General features: G+C 39.7%; 1 protein-coding gene across 2 annotated transcripts; it reads right to left on the bottom strand.

The window, feature by feature from the left end:
* Window positions 1–7,976: 7,976 nt before the first annotated feature.
* On the bottom strand, window positions 7,977–9,281 carry LOC131304125 (protein HEAT INTOLERANT 4-like). 2 transcript variants are annotated; one of them, XM_058331250.1, is made up of 4 exons: window positions 9,217–9,281; window positions 9,064–9,111; window positions 8,837–8,965; window positions 7,977–8,482 (listed from the first exon to the last, which is right to left on the bottom strand). In XM_058331250.1, exons 1-4 carry the CDS (start codon window positions 9,226–9,228, stop codon window positions 8,444–8,446), a joined length of 228 nt encoding a protein of 75 aa, XP_058187233.1. In that variant the 5' UTR covers window positions 9,229–9,281; the 3' UTR covers window positions 7,977–8,443. The 2 variants fall into 2 exon arrangements, with proteins under 2 accessions (XP_058187233.1, XP_058187232.1); XM_058331249.1 differs by having other exon boundaries at window positions 7,977–8,751; window positions 8,850–8,965.
* Between the last annotated feature and the right edge of the window lie 7,429 nt (window positions 9,282–16,710).

Here is a 16,710-nt window from a genome sequence, read left to right as displayed (position 1 = left end):
TTCTGGCGACGGACAATAGTATGTTGGCAAAGGCTTATTTGCGTTGGCAAATTGTTTTGGCGGCGCAAGTCCTTGTGTCGGCATGTCGTCGCCGTTGCTATGTCGGCAATAATATTTGCCGACGCAAACACCTCTGTCGCCAAAAGGCAGTACATTCGGTGACGCGCTTTGTGTCGGCGAAAGTATGGTTGATGGGGGAGACATATTACACCTTTGCCGACGTGTTTTGCATCGCCAAAAGGTAGCCTATTGGCGACACCAGTTATTGCGTCGCCGAAAGGTTGTTTGATGAAAAAATTCAATTTTCTTGCGGCTCTTGGGTTTCGAACCCAAGACATCCAACTACACAAGCCTTTACGCGCAAGGCTTCGACCAACTGCACTAGACACACTTTTCGTTATATTTTTAGAATATCTAATATATATAGTATATATTTAACATTAAAATAGCAATTAAAATTGAATCGAACGTGATTTTGAACTTTTAAACATTAAAAGTAGCAATTTTGATAAACATGAAAATTGTAGCCCTTTATGTTATTGTTCAAACCCATTTTGAATTACCAACAATCAAAGTTAATTTATTTAGTATTTCGGGTATAACTTTTAACTCATAATTGTGATTGAGGTAATTCAAATTGGGTTTGAACAATAACACAAAGGGTTAACAACTTTCATGTTTATCAAATTCAAATAGGGTGAAACATTTTAAGTATTTTGAACTGAAAAAAACTGGGTCTTCTCGAAATGACGTCGTTTTATGTTATATTATTTTAATAATTTTCTTTTTGTGATTGTTAATTTCTTCTACTCCCTTCGTCCCAAATTAAATGTCTACTACAGATTTTCGTTCATTTTCAAACCCAAAAAATATTTTAAAATATTTTTTTTATTTTCTTACACCAAATTAAAGTGAAAATGCACAAAAATTCGTAGGGGACATTTAAATTGAGATGAAGGGAATAGATACTATATCTATGTATTAATTTCACGGGTTCACTAGATTTTTTTTTTTAATTTCTTATCATTACATACTTGATCAGATGTAAAATACCATTCTAATAAAGAATCTATGTCCCGATGAAGGGGATTTCAAAATCGAATAGACCAAAAAATTTACAAGAATGATTAGCACAAGACCTTTGTTCAGAAATAAATAAATTCAATATATACCTTTTAAAGGTAGTGGTCAGCTATTTTTTTAAATGATTGATCTAAACCTTTAGGATTTAACTTCTTATCAATTATATCATTCTCACCAAAATTGGTGATAATCAGATTTCAGCAACTGTATGATTGTAAAACATTTGGTGGTTCCTGAGGCATTAAAGTCCTACAGTGTACAACTTGAGGGTCGCTTGAACTATTTTTTTAAAATTGGAAACTATCTATCTTATAAATAAGAAAGATTAAACAATTTCTGCCAAGAATGAAGTAAATCTCTTATCATTACATACTCGATTGGATGTAAAATATCGTTCTAATAATAAATCTGCGTCCTGATGAAGGGGCTTTCAAAACCCGACAGATCTAAAAATTTATGAGAATGATTAAAATACTAACCATAATAAAATGAATGGTATTGATCGTCGTGATTATATTGTGGTCATCTGGCTACTGTACATTAGACTATATAGCATAAGATATTGGTTTGAAACAAGTAAATTTTTTTTGGGGTAAATTTAGAAACAAGTAAATTGAATGTATAGATTCTAATGGTACATAGTTGCTGGCTCATTTTTTTGAATGGTCAATCTAAACCATTAGGATATAACGTCTTATCAATTATATGATTCTCGCCAACGTCGATGATAATCTGATCTTGGCAACTACATGATCATAACATATTTGGTAATTCCAGAGGATGGTACGCAGTTGCTGGCTCATTTTTTTGAATGGTCAATCTAAACCATTAGGATTTAACATCTTATCAATTATATCATTCTCGCCAAAATCGGTGATAATCTGATTTTGGCAACTACATGATCATAACATATTCGGTAGTTCCAAAGGCATTAAAATTCTATAGTGCACAACTCAAGAGCCACTTGAGCTATTTCTTAAAATCGGAACCTTCTATCTTTTACATAAGAGGGATCAAATCATTCTTGCCAAAAATAAAGTAAATCTCATATCGTTACATATTTGGTCGAACGTAATATATCATTCTAATAATGAATTTTCGACCCGATGAAAAACTTCGTACCCAATGGCAACACGCTTCGCGTCGCCAATTGCGAAGATTGTTGGCGCCAAATATCCCGCCAAAAAATCTACCTTTTGGCGACGCGATTTGCGTTGCCGAATGTGAAAACTATTGGTGACATCAAGGTGTGTCGAATGTGAAGATTTTTGGTGACATCAAAATGTGTCGCCAATACATATCCAACAGCGACGTATTTTTGTTGTGTCCCCAATCCTTGTTGCCAAATGTGAAAATTATTGGCGACAACAAAGTGTGTCGCCAATACATACCCAATGGCGACGTAATTTTGGACGTGTCGCCAATTCATGTCGCCAAAAGTCAGATTTGTTGTAGTGAAATACTATTTAATTTCGACAAATGGATAACCAAAAAACATCTAAACACGTAGAATCCACAACCAAAATCCAACTTTGATCTTCATCGTCAACCACCAAAAGTATAACTGTGGTCCATTAAAGTGTCAATCTATAAAAAATAAAAATAAAAAGAACAATCCACCATTAATATTTATGAACTAGTGTATCCCACATTGGTGAAAGCATGAATGTAGGTAAATACGTACTAACTAATTACAAGCTTTTTTGGGTATCCTAATGAAACTTTATAACATATGGAAGTGGACTTATGAATGCCAATAATTCTAACATCACACCCAGCTACAAACCCACACTCACAAAAGGGTGGGTCCCACACACACTGGGTTTGTGGTGTGTGCATGCTCCACCTATATTGTGAATGTTGGTGTGTGATTGGGGGTGGTGGTAGAATGATTGTATGAATGCCTCTGAATATTCTGCTATTTTTTTTCTTGTTATATAAGATTGACTGTAGCAGCTACAACAAGAGATTAAAAGGAAAACTAAGTTGTATCAGAATAGCAACTGTATTACTCCACAGGACAATGTTGACTCCAATTTCCAAGCCTGACAAAAATATTCACTTACCATCATCATGGTCTCAATCTTCCCAAATTTCCCAATAAAAAGCAGAAGCTGATTAAGAACTCCTACTGAATTAATAGGGAATGAAGGTTCCATCATTTTAATCAGTTTAGTTGTCGTGCTCCAATCTCGCAGTCTGCAGTCAAAATTAAAAAGTATTAGGCTTAGGAAATAATATATTAATATCCTCTAGGAGATGTATGATGCAATAAGCTCAGCTAATCCATTACAACGGAGATCCAAACCAAAAAAAAAACATAAATAATCACGAAAAAAAAGTCCACCATCCTTGTAAACAGTGATATCCCGTTGGTCCTTACCATAGCCCAACTGCACAATGTCATTTGGCTAGATCTCTTAGGCTCCCATCACAAGTTAGAGCTCCATACCACAACTGTTACTCACATTTTCCAAGCCTTCCCTGTAAGGAGCAAAGGATTTATGAATGGAAGTACAAAGTTTTGAGTGAGTTATTTAAACAAACACTTAGAGGGCAACTCATACGTCTCTCAACTAAATGCAAACTATCTTTGCCGATCGTGAAAAAAAAAAACTAACTAAATACAGAAAAATATCCTAAACTAAATATCAACACCTAACAAACTCCACCAGACAAGCACCACCACAGAAGCACTTCTACACTAATCCTTTCAAGAACAGGCTAAGCCAAAAGGATAGAAACATAATTGTTCTTTCACACAATTTATCAAACACTTGGTAGGCATCCGAAATAACTTGTTTACATAATGACCGGACCCGACATACAATTACCCTGAAGTAATGAGTCCAACCTGAATATGGCCCTTCACACACAGTTGTAACTATTGTGTAACCCGATTCCAAATGGGCTCCATGGACCGCAATATGAGAAAGTTTAGGGTTTACAAAACTGACCGCTTTACCAATTTAAATGTCACAAAGACCACTTCTTACCTCTAATCAGTCATAAGTGAAGAAAGTCTAGGGTTTACAAAACTGGTTCACGGATGAAACAATTTGGGAATTTACAAATTGGGGCAAAACGTATCAATATATGTATATATGTATATATACAATCGGGTTCCGGTGAGGGATCTCGCATTTTTTTAAAATGCGGGACTACCAATTTAAATGTCACAAAGACCACTTCTTACCTCTAATCAGTCATAAGTGAAGAAAGTCTAGGGTTTACAAAACTGGTTCACGGATGAAACAATTTGGGAATTTACAAATTGGGGCAAAACGTATCAATATATGTATATATACAGTCGGGTTCCGGTGAGGGATCCCGCATTTTTTTAAAATGCGGGACTCCCCTTCCCGATTAAATTTCGATGATCAGAGCCGCTCAAAGTGATCAGAACGTGATTTTAAGGGTCCCCGCAAGAAATCAGCAAAAAAAATGACCGGGAAGGGCTTCATCCGAGCAGTTTTCATTGAACGGTTCAAAAAAAACTGCTCGGATGAAGCCCTTCCCGGTCATTTTTTTCGCTGATTTCTCGTGGAGACCCTTAAAATCACGTTCTACACACATTGAACGGTTCGGATTTTCAAATTTTGATCGGGAAATGAAAGTCCCTCATTTTAACAAAATGAGGGATCCCTCACTTGATAATTTGTGTGTGTGTATATATATATATATACCTCATTGTGGATATTGTCTAGCAGTGACAGTAGTTGTACGGTGGCGCTGCCGTGGAAGAGCGACAGTGGTAGCTTGGCTTTCGTGTGTTTGTGTTTATGTGTGAGAGAGAGAGAGAGAGAGAGATCTAAGAATAGATTAGAGGTCTGCTAGGGTTTTCACCTAAAACGAAGACTGAGCTCAATAGAGGATTGTACCTGGAGTTGTGGAGGAGAAGCAAAGCGGCCTCCGCCTTGAATAAGTGAGTTATCCTTGCCTGTTGTCGTTCGACGAGAGAACAGGACGGCGGTTGAAGTAAAGCAACTCTACGATTGAAAGAGGGACCATTGTGAAATTGAAGACGGCTACAATGAGTTGTGGCTTTAAGCGGCGAGATTGCTAGCCATAGCATCAATCGGAACCCTAGATTTACATAAAAGCAGACGGTGTGTGTGTGTGTGTGCGCAAGAGAGAGAGAGAGAGAGAGAGAGCGCGATGGGGAGAGAGGAAAAGTGACGAAGAGAAGAGAAGGGGGCCTATATGCTTTAGGGGTGGGTTAGATCTGGCATGGTGTATACGGTGCGGTTTCGAGGGCGTTCCGCTTTCTTTTTATACCTTCTTTTTCAAAAAAAGGTAATTTCAAGTTCAAATATAATGAAAATGAAAAATGATTTTTTAATTTTTTTTGCACCGTTTAAAAGATCTCAATGAGATCTATCAAACAAGATCCATATTGGTAGAAAAATTATTTGCGTAAACACATGATTTTTGAGCTTGAAATTACCTTTCTTTTCTAAAACTTCATTTTTTACAAAACTGGAACAACATCTTCATTTGGGAAACAAAATTACCTACTAACCCCTTAGTCAGGAATTACCAAAATGCTGCCATTTTTTTCGTGAAAATTTCAATTTGGCGCAAAAAATATACAATGTCCCTGACTAAAATTAACTTAGTCGGCAATTTTCTGATTTCGGATTTAGGGGAAAATATTTAGTGGGCTCTAATTGCGTCATCATTGCATACAAACTCCAAACTTTATCGCTGTGAATGTTTTTATGATGGTTGATCTGAACTGTTAGAATTTCACGTCTTACCGATTATATTATTGTCACCAAAATCAAAGATCATTCAATATCAGTGACAACATGATCGAAAAACTTTTACTTTGTCTAAAAGCATTAAAGTCTTATAGCACACCTCCCGATCCCCACTTGAGGTCTTTTTGCGCGATCAAAACAATATATCTTTAATTTTTTAGGGGTTGTATCTTTCTTACCTAGATTCTAGTTGATAACTTTTCATTGGACAATTGATCGAAAGGAAAAGCCGATTTTTCTAATGAGTTCATATCTTGATAAAAACGGGTTTTCTAAATCTGATCAAGTCGCAAATTTCTAAGAATAACTAATTCAACAAATGCAACAAAATCAACGGTCTCGATCATCGTAATTGTCTTGCAATCATGTCGCTACTATAACGATGAATACAACATAAGGCTTAGTTGATTATCAAGTAAATCAAAAGTATAGATTGCAAAGGCAACTGTCGAGTCATTTTTACAATGCTCAATCTGAATCGTTTGGATTTCACATCTTACCGATTGTAGTATTGTCACCAAAATCGAAGATCATTCGATATCAGCGGCCACATGATCGAAAGCTATTTAATGCGTTCGGAGACATTTAAGTGTTATAATGCACTAAATGAGTCCCGCCTGAGATCTTTCTTGGCAATCGAAATCATCTATCTTTGACGCAATACAAATAAGATCATTTGTACCAAAAATGAAGTTAATCCCATATGGGTAGACATTTGATCAAACAAGAATTTTTTTTTTTAGTTAAGAATTTGTGTGCTGATAAAGGGGCTACTTTAACTTGATCAAGCCAAAATTTTACGAAAAACTTATGATTAAGGACAAAAAAATGAATGCTTTTGATAGGGAAAGTTGCATCGCGATCAATGTAGTTGGAACAAATATTTCCATTCTTGAAAGTTTTAAAAAGGGGGGGAAAATTGATATTCCACGACTAAAATTGTTTTTAGTTGGCAAAAATATATAAATGCCGACCAAACTAATTAGCCAGGAAATGTATTTTGTTTATTGATTTTTAAAATTCGTAAAAAGTTTATTTTTTTCCGACTAAACCTATTATGAGTTGGCAAAAATATATAAATCCCGACCAAATTAATTAGTCGGGAAATGTATTTCATTTATTGGTTTTTTAAATTGGTAAAAATTGCATATTTTCCCAACTAAATCTATTATTAGTCGGCAAAAATCTAACACTAGCGACTAAAGAAAGTTTAGTCAGGAAATATCAAAACATTTACCGACTAGTTTTTATTTAGTCAGTAATTGGTAAAAACTTGCCGACCAAATTTATTTTAGTCGGCAATTGTGTAATTTATTGTAGTGTTTCTTGCACCAGAAGGGACACAAGAGATTGCCAAATGTGACAACCACCACGATATAAGTCAATCTATACAGACCTAAGCGGTAATAAATTACAAACGTCGTCGGTTACCATATTTGTACATACATAGGCACATGTTACTTTGTGTTGTCCTTTCAAATGTCTAAGGAAAATTAGGGGTGAACTCTCCTTGCAATTCTTAATTTTTCAACTTGGCAGGAGCAATGTTTGCATGAATGTGTAAATTAAACACATAAATGTAATGTTTCAATAGTTTGTACATAGTACTAATATTTTGGCGGAGATATTTTGGTACGAATTCTACCAACTACTAGATGAATTTCAAGTTTTCAATTTTCATCTTTAATAATAGTTACTTGATAATTGCTTTCTCCTTTTTCCATTGTGATAGCTTTTGTCTTCTATTACTTCATGTTTGAATTTTAATTTCTTTATACTATTGCTCCATCAAGCTGATTAAAAAAAAAGAAGAAGAACCCATTGCTACATCTGCAACTGGGGTTAATTGGGTGTTTTATGTGTTCCCGTGTATAGAACGAGCACAAAGCATGTTAGTTTTTAAAAAAATGTTATCTGCCACAACAAAATGAGTTTATGAATTAGCTTGTGCGACCCGGATTAATGTCGGATCCTTGAATAAGATGATCAGACAAACCTCTACTACTATCTAGTTTGTAATGTTTTGCCTTCATGAACTTGATGGCCTACCAATCCTCAGGATTAAGCTTTTTAGCTAAAGTTTCATGCCCAATGGACAAAATCCTTGGGGCATATTTGTTTCTACTCAACTTAATTAATTGCATTACTCCCTTCGTCCCTAAATAAATATCCGGCGCACAAATCTAGGCCTTACAAAAGATGCATGTTTTTCGTTAAAAAATCTATTTTTTTTCACAATCTAATAGAACTAATTGTTATCTATTCATTTGGGACAAAATTAATTTTTTTAACGAAACAAATACATCTTTTTAAAAGCCTAGATTTACGCACCGGACACTTATTTAGAGACGGAGGGAGTACTATTTTTGGAGGGAAAGGAATGGTATCTTCAAATTTACCGCTCTTGCAACGAGAAATTTGCCAGACGCATTACGCACAAGAATTCCTACTTCTACTGGACCGCCACCTGTCCGATTCCTCATCCATGTTCTCCATCCAGATTGATTTTGACGCATCCACGATCTGCTCATTCCCAATAATCATTGCTTAACTCGGTACCTGAAGTTCGATGACGATGATCCAACAGCTCCTCGGCATCAACTACCAAGAAATATTCCGCCGCGTCTTGCACTGCCCTGTAAATAGCAATCTGAGGTTCATGTAATTGCCCATTGTGCATCCTTTCATTAAGACACTTCCATATTCTCCATAATATAAAAACCGCCAATGTAATCATATGCTCCTCGCCTTTCCATCTCTCTATCAGCTTATCAAACCACACCATAATTGATTCTTGCTGCGGCGCGCAACACATGGGGGAAGGTTTCGCAATCCCCCTCACAACTAATGCATGGCATTTCCTTCGTAACTACTGCCTTGGGCAGAATTGGAATGGATTGTACAACTCAACGTATTAGAAAAACAATAATTGCAGTGGAGTGAAACCTATTGAAAAGCCAGAATGAAAAATCTAGAAAAAGATAATTTACCTTGACATTGGACTCATCAGGAGTATGTTGTGTTGGCACAGGATAGAACTTGTAAAACTTAATATTCTGGAACGATGCCTTTGTTTCCTCGCTCATTTCTTCCAACGTTTTCTTTCGTAATTCCCTTGCCTGCAAGACAAGGAATTGGAATGTTGCAGAACATCCATGGATAGAAATGTTTATTACATGTTTGTCACAAACATAGTTACAGACGGACAACTGAATACCTCACGATTACCTCTTTTTGCTTCTCGAACCTTCTCCCTCACAAAATTCTATGAGTGGAAGAAACAAAAGAACAATGGTAACTAAAATTTGGTTTCATAACGTGGGAGATAATAAAATCTTTTGTTGTTAGCCTGTTACTTATTTAACTTCACCTTGAAAGGCATCCTTTTGAACTTCAGACAACCCCTCCTTCACGATAAGTTCGCCAGTAAATTCCAAGAGACAGAGAGAAGGCATTCACTTTAGCAGAAAAAAATGAGAACTTCTGTTTACTAAGGTTATGCATTTTATGAAATTACATGAGATAAATCAGTGCGAAAGAATAAGGGCAAAAGACACTAAATCAAGCTTGGTACCTATCTTCCAATGGTATGTGTGGAATCCAATCCATCTTCATTGGCTTCATGGGCAAAATTTCCTCCACCTCCCTTTGGACCGAATTAATCCCAATCTTATCAGAAGGCGGAAAGGAGACACAACCGTTCAACATGAAGGAAACAAAACCATAAGAAATAAAATAACAGAAACATACAGAAAGACGGCCAAGTTCTACTGATGTGGCGAAAGATGTTCAAGTGGATATCAATTCGTCACCCATCTGATCATGGTCCAAGACGAACGAATATCTCAGAGTGAACCAATCTCCAACGGTACTCTGTATTTACATGATAATCGTTCATAGATACCGTATTGGAGATTGTTGTCAATCATAGATTTTTGTACTCTATTGGTTATTTTCTGCATTCAATACAAGGGTACAACGTCCGTATGTATAGTGCTCCTAATTAACCCTATCTCGCATCCATGCTAAGCACACGATCTAAATAATCTCTAACTAATTCTGTTATGAGCTCTGTATGCTCTGCTGTGATGAGACAATTACTGTTGTGATCTCTACTGCCAGAACTATACGATTTGCAATTTGATTCACAATTCGGTTCGTGATTCGATTCACAAACCACGCTCCGAATTGTGAATCAAATCACAAATCAGTAAATTAATTCATGAATCTTTAGGGGAATTGATTTTGGGATAGAATCAGTGATGAATCATGCGATTCACGGTTCGATTCGTGATTAGATTCTAAATTAACAATATATGCAATTCTTAAAATTTCAACGATTTATGCACTTCATAAAATTGTCACATCAACAAATTTAGAACCCTCTTAAGTCTTACCCGTTTTCTTTAATAGAACAAGAAAATAAAGTGTTTAGTACAAAACTAGTTGCACGCCTCATTTATTGATGTTCTAAGTACTTGATACGAGTAGTCTTGACATTGAGTGAAAGGATACAAACTAGTAAAAGACTTCATGATTGATTTTCAAGTGGAATAATCTATATGGTTTATTTATGACAATAATATGCACCATAAACATGCTTGTGTTGTCGTCTTGTGTGACACTTTGATAGTTCTCTCTTATAGGAACACTTGATCACCCTTATGTTGCGGAAAATATAGTATTCTCTTCGAGTAAGCGCAAAATCACAGTGGCTCGCCCTTACCAATTGACTAAGAGGAAAAGTGTGACAGATCCTGGTGGAGGTGAACAACCATGTGCCTTGCGTGGCAACAACCCGGGTAACAATCATGTAGTTGTGGGCACACGCCCCGAAAAATCTTATTTTGCATACAAAATCGGGTGCGCCCTTTTGAAAAGAGCGGCGAAACGCTTCAATTCAGAGTCGCCACTCGGGTTTTAGCGGTGAAACACCCAAAGAACCGAACTTGAAACGTTTGCTACGTTGTTTGATTTTGAAAAGGCGTAGACTAATCCGTCGTCACCTTCGATACGTAAGGTTCGGGAGCCAGGATACGAGAAGGGAAGGGTTTTATGGCACCCCTCTCTCCCAATTCAGAGATCGGTCTCTACTCGGACATTTTTTAAAATGTTTTTATTTTTCTCTCATTGATCATTTTTTAGCCAATTAGGGCGGGGGGAACAGTAAAGGGGATTAAAACTATAACATATTTGCAACATTATAGAATGGTACATATGCTCTATTGAAACGATTAGTATAGATTGAGAACAAGCACCTCTGTAAGCGTTTTAGAGAGACTAGAACACATTGATCCAGGAGTGTCGCGTGTAGGAAGAAACCTGTATGCACTGGCCACACCACTGCATACAAGCTTAACCTGTGCATGCCACTCTTTGACTAGCATACACCTGTAAGCCTAAACTCACAATTCTTATTCTCAACCCACTGGGCTCTGGAAAGGACCAGTACACACCCAGGACAGACCACACAGTTTATATAATAGGATATGTGCAGTTACAGATAGCAGGAATGGATCTAAGGAAATAAAATGAATAGAACATCCCATAAACAGTGTGGGAAAATAAATAGAGGCCAGGGCCTAGCTGCCATGCAAGGGCCAGCCACCGGACCTTAACATAACTTTCATACGCCAGTCACAAGGGACTGTACGCCAGTTATCTCATTCATCTAGTGCTTGGCTTTGCATCATCAGGGCTCTAGAACATGACCAGAAGGATCCCAGAGGCATCTCAAAGTAGAAATAACAAATAAGTAACTACATAGCTCTAGAACATAGAAAGCGATAAACTGGTTTAAATCAAGTAGTAAAGGTGTCAAAATAAAAAGATAAGCAAGCAATGGATGATCAATGATCCCCACACCAGTGTGCATGTACTGCCATAACTGGCGTACGGCTCTATGGAACTGACGTGTGCCATTGATGATCACACTCGATCTTTGAAACTTTGCCAGCTTTAGGGCGAGGACTAGTATTGATTACCAGCCTTAACCATGCCAGCCCCCCTCAGGGGTCAGAACAAAAGGTTTACAAAAGATGGTATACCTTTAGTTTTGAGTTTGATGGTGGATTTGAACTTTGAGTTAGAGGAATGTATAATAAGTGGAAGGGTGTTATGATGTGTGAGAGAAAAGCTCCTTACTTTCTCTTTCAATGAATGAAAGAAGAAGAAGCAAGAAAACTAGAGAGAGAAGAGAAAGGGACTTGGAAGGCTTTTATGAGAGTCACCCCATTGCATATAAATGCAAGGGGTATATAGGCAAAGAATGCAGGGGAAAGGGCTGGTAACCAGGTTGGTTGGGGTTGGTTGGGTTAGTGAAGAAGTCTACATGCATTAAATGCATGCTACTTGGCTTGAAAGGGGTTATAGGAGAGAGGGGGGAACGTCCCGTCCTGTTTGTAATCATCAGGGGACTGTGCAGCTTTACTGAGTGGCTGCAAAAGTCTTGTGCACGTGCTTGAATAGTGATGTTTGACTGGTTTTGATTGGCATACGCCATCCCTATACCTGCGTGCGCCAGTGGCAACTGAGTCAACGGTCGATGACTGGCACGTGGCAGTTTACCAGCGTAAGCTAGTAGGGTTTTGCTGAGGCCATTTGGTTTTGGCTTGAAAGATTTGAAAAGAGGTTCGACAGGGTTTGAATGAGGCTCGAAACGTTCAAGGCTCAAACACATCACCAATCTCAGGATGTCCTTGACCTTAATCATCATCGGGGAATCAAAGACCGTAAAGTAAACTAATCTGGACAGTCTAGATTAGGGTGTCTACAGTAGCCTCCTTTTGACGGCACTTGGAACACCGTTGACTTGGTACAAGTAACGTCAAAGGTTTTCTAGACACCCCCTCCAGGCTACCTAGAATACAAGAATACGAATCAAAGAAGACACGAAACTTATAGAACCTGATTGGTTGAATTGGACAAACAAATCGTCGCCGTTGTTGGGGACAATGTGGACGAGATAGACCGCTGCTGGATTGAATAGAACAGACAGAATAGGCTGTCATAGAAGGTGGACTCCCCTAGAGAATGATCCACTTGTAAGCAAATCGGCATTGCTAGCTTGATTTGAAAGAACAAGGACAATATAGGTCGTTGTTGAATTGAAATTGGACGGGCGAACCGTCATTGATTTGAAAGGGGACTGGCAGACCGTCATTGATTTGAAAGGGGACGGGCGAACCGTCGTTGATTTGAACTTGGACAGGCGAACCGCTTAAGGAACAATTAACCATGGGTACCCATATGAATCAGGGTAATATAGGCTTCTGTTGAGAGTGAATTTCGATGTAAAAAGTGATTTGGGCCTGAAGCCCAAATGTTACTGGCGTACGGCTTCACGCGACTGGCATACACCAAACAATTTTAATAGATCCGAGCCCAGATCCAGCCCAAATCTGGCCCAGTTGCTTCCCACGCCTTATAAACTTCTGCAGGAGTTCTAAAACTACCATACTTCGGTTTCAAAACTTCAAACCACTCTCAACTCTCCTAACTCTCCAAGCCTCATCCAAAACCAACCTTCCCACTCTTATCCATGGCCGAAATCGGTGGCAACGGCGGCAGTAAGGGTGGCGACAATGGTAATGGCGATGGTGGCCATGAGAGAAGTTGGCCAGGAGTTTGAGGAGAGACTTCGATGCCTCAAATCGACGATCCATCCACAGAGGGGGCTTCAGCAAGTATTAGTGCAGAGATTTGAGGCGGTGGCGACAGCGTCGGAGGCCATGTAGAAGGGGGAGGTGGTGACAGAGATCGGCGTACGCTGGTAGAGGAGGGGCGTACGCCTGTGGGTATTTTGACAGAGGGCCCACGGGTTCGACGATTGGACTCCCGGAGTGGTGTGGAGGGCTTAGTGTTGATCGGAATGGGCTCGGTCAGAGCTAGTGCCGGCGGCAGTAACAGTAGTGGCGGAGGAGGTGGTGATGATCAACCAGAGGCACCGCCAAGAGATCCGGCCAAGGGCAGAGACCCGGTGGTTGTGGAGGAGGCTTCCAGAAAGATGCCAGTAGAGGCGGCTGAGTTTAGGCCAGCAGTGGGGTCCTCGGCGCATGTTCCCATTACACGCGGAGACTTTGCAGAGTTTGTGACGGAAGAGGAACTTGGCCGACTGCTTCGAGAGAATCCGAGGGCGGTGGCGGCAGTGATAATGGCACGAGAGGATAGGCAGAGGCAAGTTGAAAGAGCTCAAGAGGAAGAGCGTTTGAGAGCCGAGGCCGATGGGGCTAGGGTCGAGGAAGAGGCCTTTATGAGGGAGACCGAGTCAACCGAGAGGGTTCAAGAGGAGGAGATATGGGCGTGTGAGCATGCGGTGACACTGGCCGAGTCCTTGCGGCAGGCACCCCGTGCCAAGTTTGTGGCAGAGACACACACTCCACCAGAGCCACACTTATTTGAACTGTCTGGCGTCGAGAGTTATATGCCTCAGCAGGATAGCTACGATGCGGAGCTTGTACTGAGGGACCTCGAGAGACACTTGTCTGTGACTTGGGCGCAGGTATTGTAGGGAGGTATTCCCGAGCAGATACATTTAGTTGCCAAACACGTGATGTTTAGGAACACGTGGTAAATACGACCAGACTTATCGCCGAGCAGTTCGGTGAACAGTGATATGAGAAGTCATGGCTATAAATAGACTGTTCGGTTATGATACAGCCGAACAGATGATGTAAAGAACCTAGCACGTGATACGAGTGATCACGGGTTGAAAGCAATGCAATCGATATCCAAATAAATGGTACGTGGGACCATAGTTTGAATATAGACAGGACAGTCATCATGTTAAACAAGTGTTCGGCAATATGGACCAGTGACATGAGAAGTCAATGGTCCAGAAAGGTTGTACGGGCTCAAGGACCAGTTACATATGAGGTAGTTGGTCCAAGCCGTCTGTTCGGCCATGAGACGGCCGAACAAAGGTAGAGCTCCAATCGAGAGTAGGAGCAGAGGGAATACTCTGGAAGATTCCAGAATAGTCATGTCCCATATAGGGATAAAGATCCCAAGAATATAGGATCTGAGAAAGATACCCAACAAGTATGGGATGTTCGGCTCTTAATGGAAAAGAATCCTAAAAGGACTCTTTTCCATAAACTGATAAAGGAAACGAGACTCCTTGATATCCTGGGTTTCCTATACGAGTTAGGAATCCTATGGCAATAAGGATGCTTGGACAGCAAGCATCCATAAATCTATAAATATGAGGAAAACCTAGAGGTGAAAGGTACGCAATACGTTGCATTATTATTGCTTTCCTACTGATAATTAGGGCTGAGTTTTCTAGTACGTGATACTAACAAAGGCATCGGAGGGCCTTTGCCACGAGAGGCAAAGGTGCACTCACCCCCTGTCTATTTTGCAGATTAGGGTTCAGACGTCGAGCTAGGGTTCCGGTGAAGAGGCACAAATAAGCCGTTGCAATCCAGTTGATCCGAAGCGTCAATTGTTTTCATCCCCCTACAGGTATTCCTTTGAACTTGCTTCAGATTCAATTTTGTACTATCGTATCTGCATGTCGTTTGAATTTGTACTGTATAGCTTGCAATGCATGTAACTTGAACTTGGAATCGACTTGTAGAATGTCATGATTACTTAACTCGACTGAATGATAAACGATTTATTAAAATGTCTTAGCAACCTGATTTGGCCGATAACATGCCTGAGCTTGATAAGAATTGCCAATAGTGAGCTTGGATTGATCGTATACTGCTCGACTAATAATGTAACCTCAGAACTTGAAATTGACTAAGTAGAATGCCACGATATGATAATCATCAGAATAGCGTGCCCGATAGTTTGAATCGACCGGTAGTTTGTCCTTAGTAGCTCGATCGACTGGTTGATGAGTAAAATGCCTTTGAAATGACTAAAATTGACTGAAAAGCATACCTTGATGTAATTGACTGGAGACAATGCCTTGGTAGAATGCACTGTAGCTTGGAACTCGACTGAGATTTGCCTTTGATTTGATTCGACTGACGATAAAACTGGATATGATAATCATGTAAACGAAAACCCGGTAGCTTGATCGACCTCTATAATCCCTGTTTCGACTGTAGTATTGCTTTTGGAATTTTTGATTCAATTGTTTGTTGGATTTGAATCGCATTTATTGATAAACCTTTTTATGTTTTGGCTTTTGTGGTGTGCAGAGAGAAGCGGCTAGTACTCGTGGACACGGTGGTCCTATGAGCTCGCTCGAGCTATACAGAGAGTTGCCTGAGCGAGTCAGGGCTTCGGTAAATGCTGCAGGTTTCAGATCATTCATCCTTACTCTGACGACGGTGAAGAGTGACCATGCTCTATTTACTGCATTGGCTGAGAGATGGTGGGATTCATCGAATACCTTCCATCTTCCAATCGGGGAGATGAGAGTGACCCCATCAGACTTTGCAGCTCTTACTGCCCTGAGGGTAGGAGGAGAGTCCATCTGGTTTGACTCCGGAATTCACAGAGATACTGAGGCACTGGAGTGGTTCTTGGGACAAGTGCCGGTGGGTGGTGCAGAGACAGTTCACTACGACCAGTTTAGGAGGTACTTGTAGGTGAGGGTACCGATCTCAAAGCAGGAGGTAGAGCAGATGGCGAGAGCCTACCTGCTGTACTTGTTTGGGACCACGTTGTACCCAAACAAGCAGGCTGCAGTGCACTTGTCTTACTTGCCAGCCATCCGTGACCTACGCATAGCTTCCAGGTACAATTGGGGAGGAGCAGCTTTGGGGGCTTGCTATGGCTTCATGGGTGAGTTCTCACGAGGGCAAATAGCGACTGCTGGCTATTGGAGAGTATGGGAGGTAAGGAACATAAACTTATAGTTCAATTCCAATTGAAGTTCGCACTTCTCTTTGTATGCTGTATTTCT

This window comes from Rhododendron vialii, chromosome 10a, assembly GCF_030253575.1.
Source record: "Rhododendron vialii isolate Sample 1 chromosome 10a, ASM3025357v1".
NCBI classification, from domain to species: Eukaryota; Viridiplantae; Streptophyta; class Magnoliopsida; order Ericales; family Ericaceae; genus Rhododendron; species Rhododendron vialii.
The sequence above is the reverse complement of the archived record's forward strand: the minus strand, read 5'-3'. Positions and strand labels throughout refer to the sequence as shown.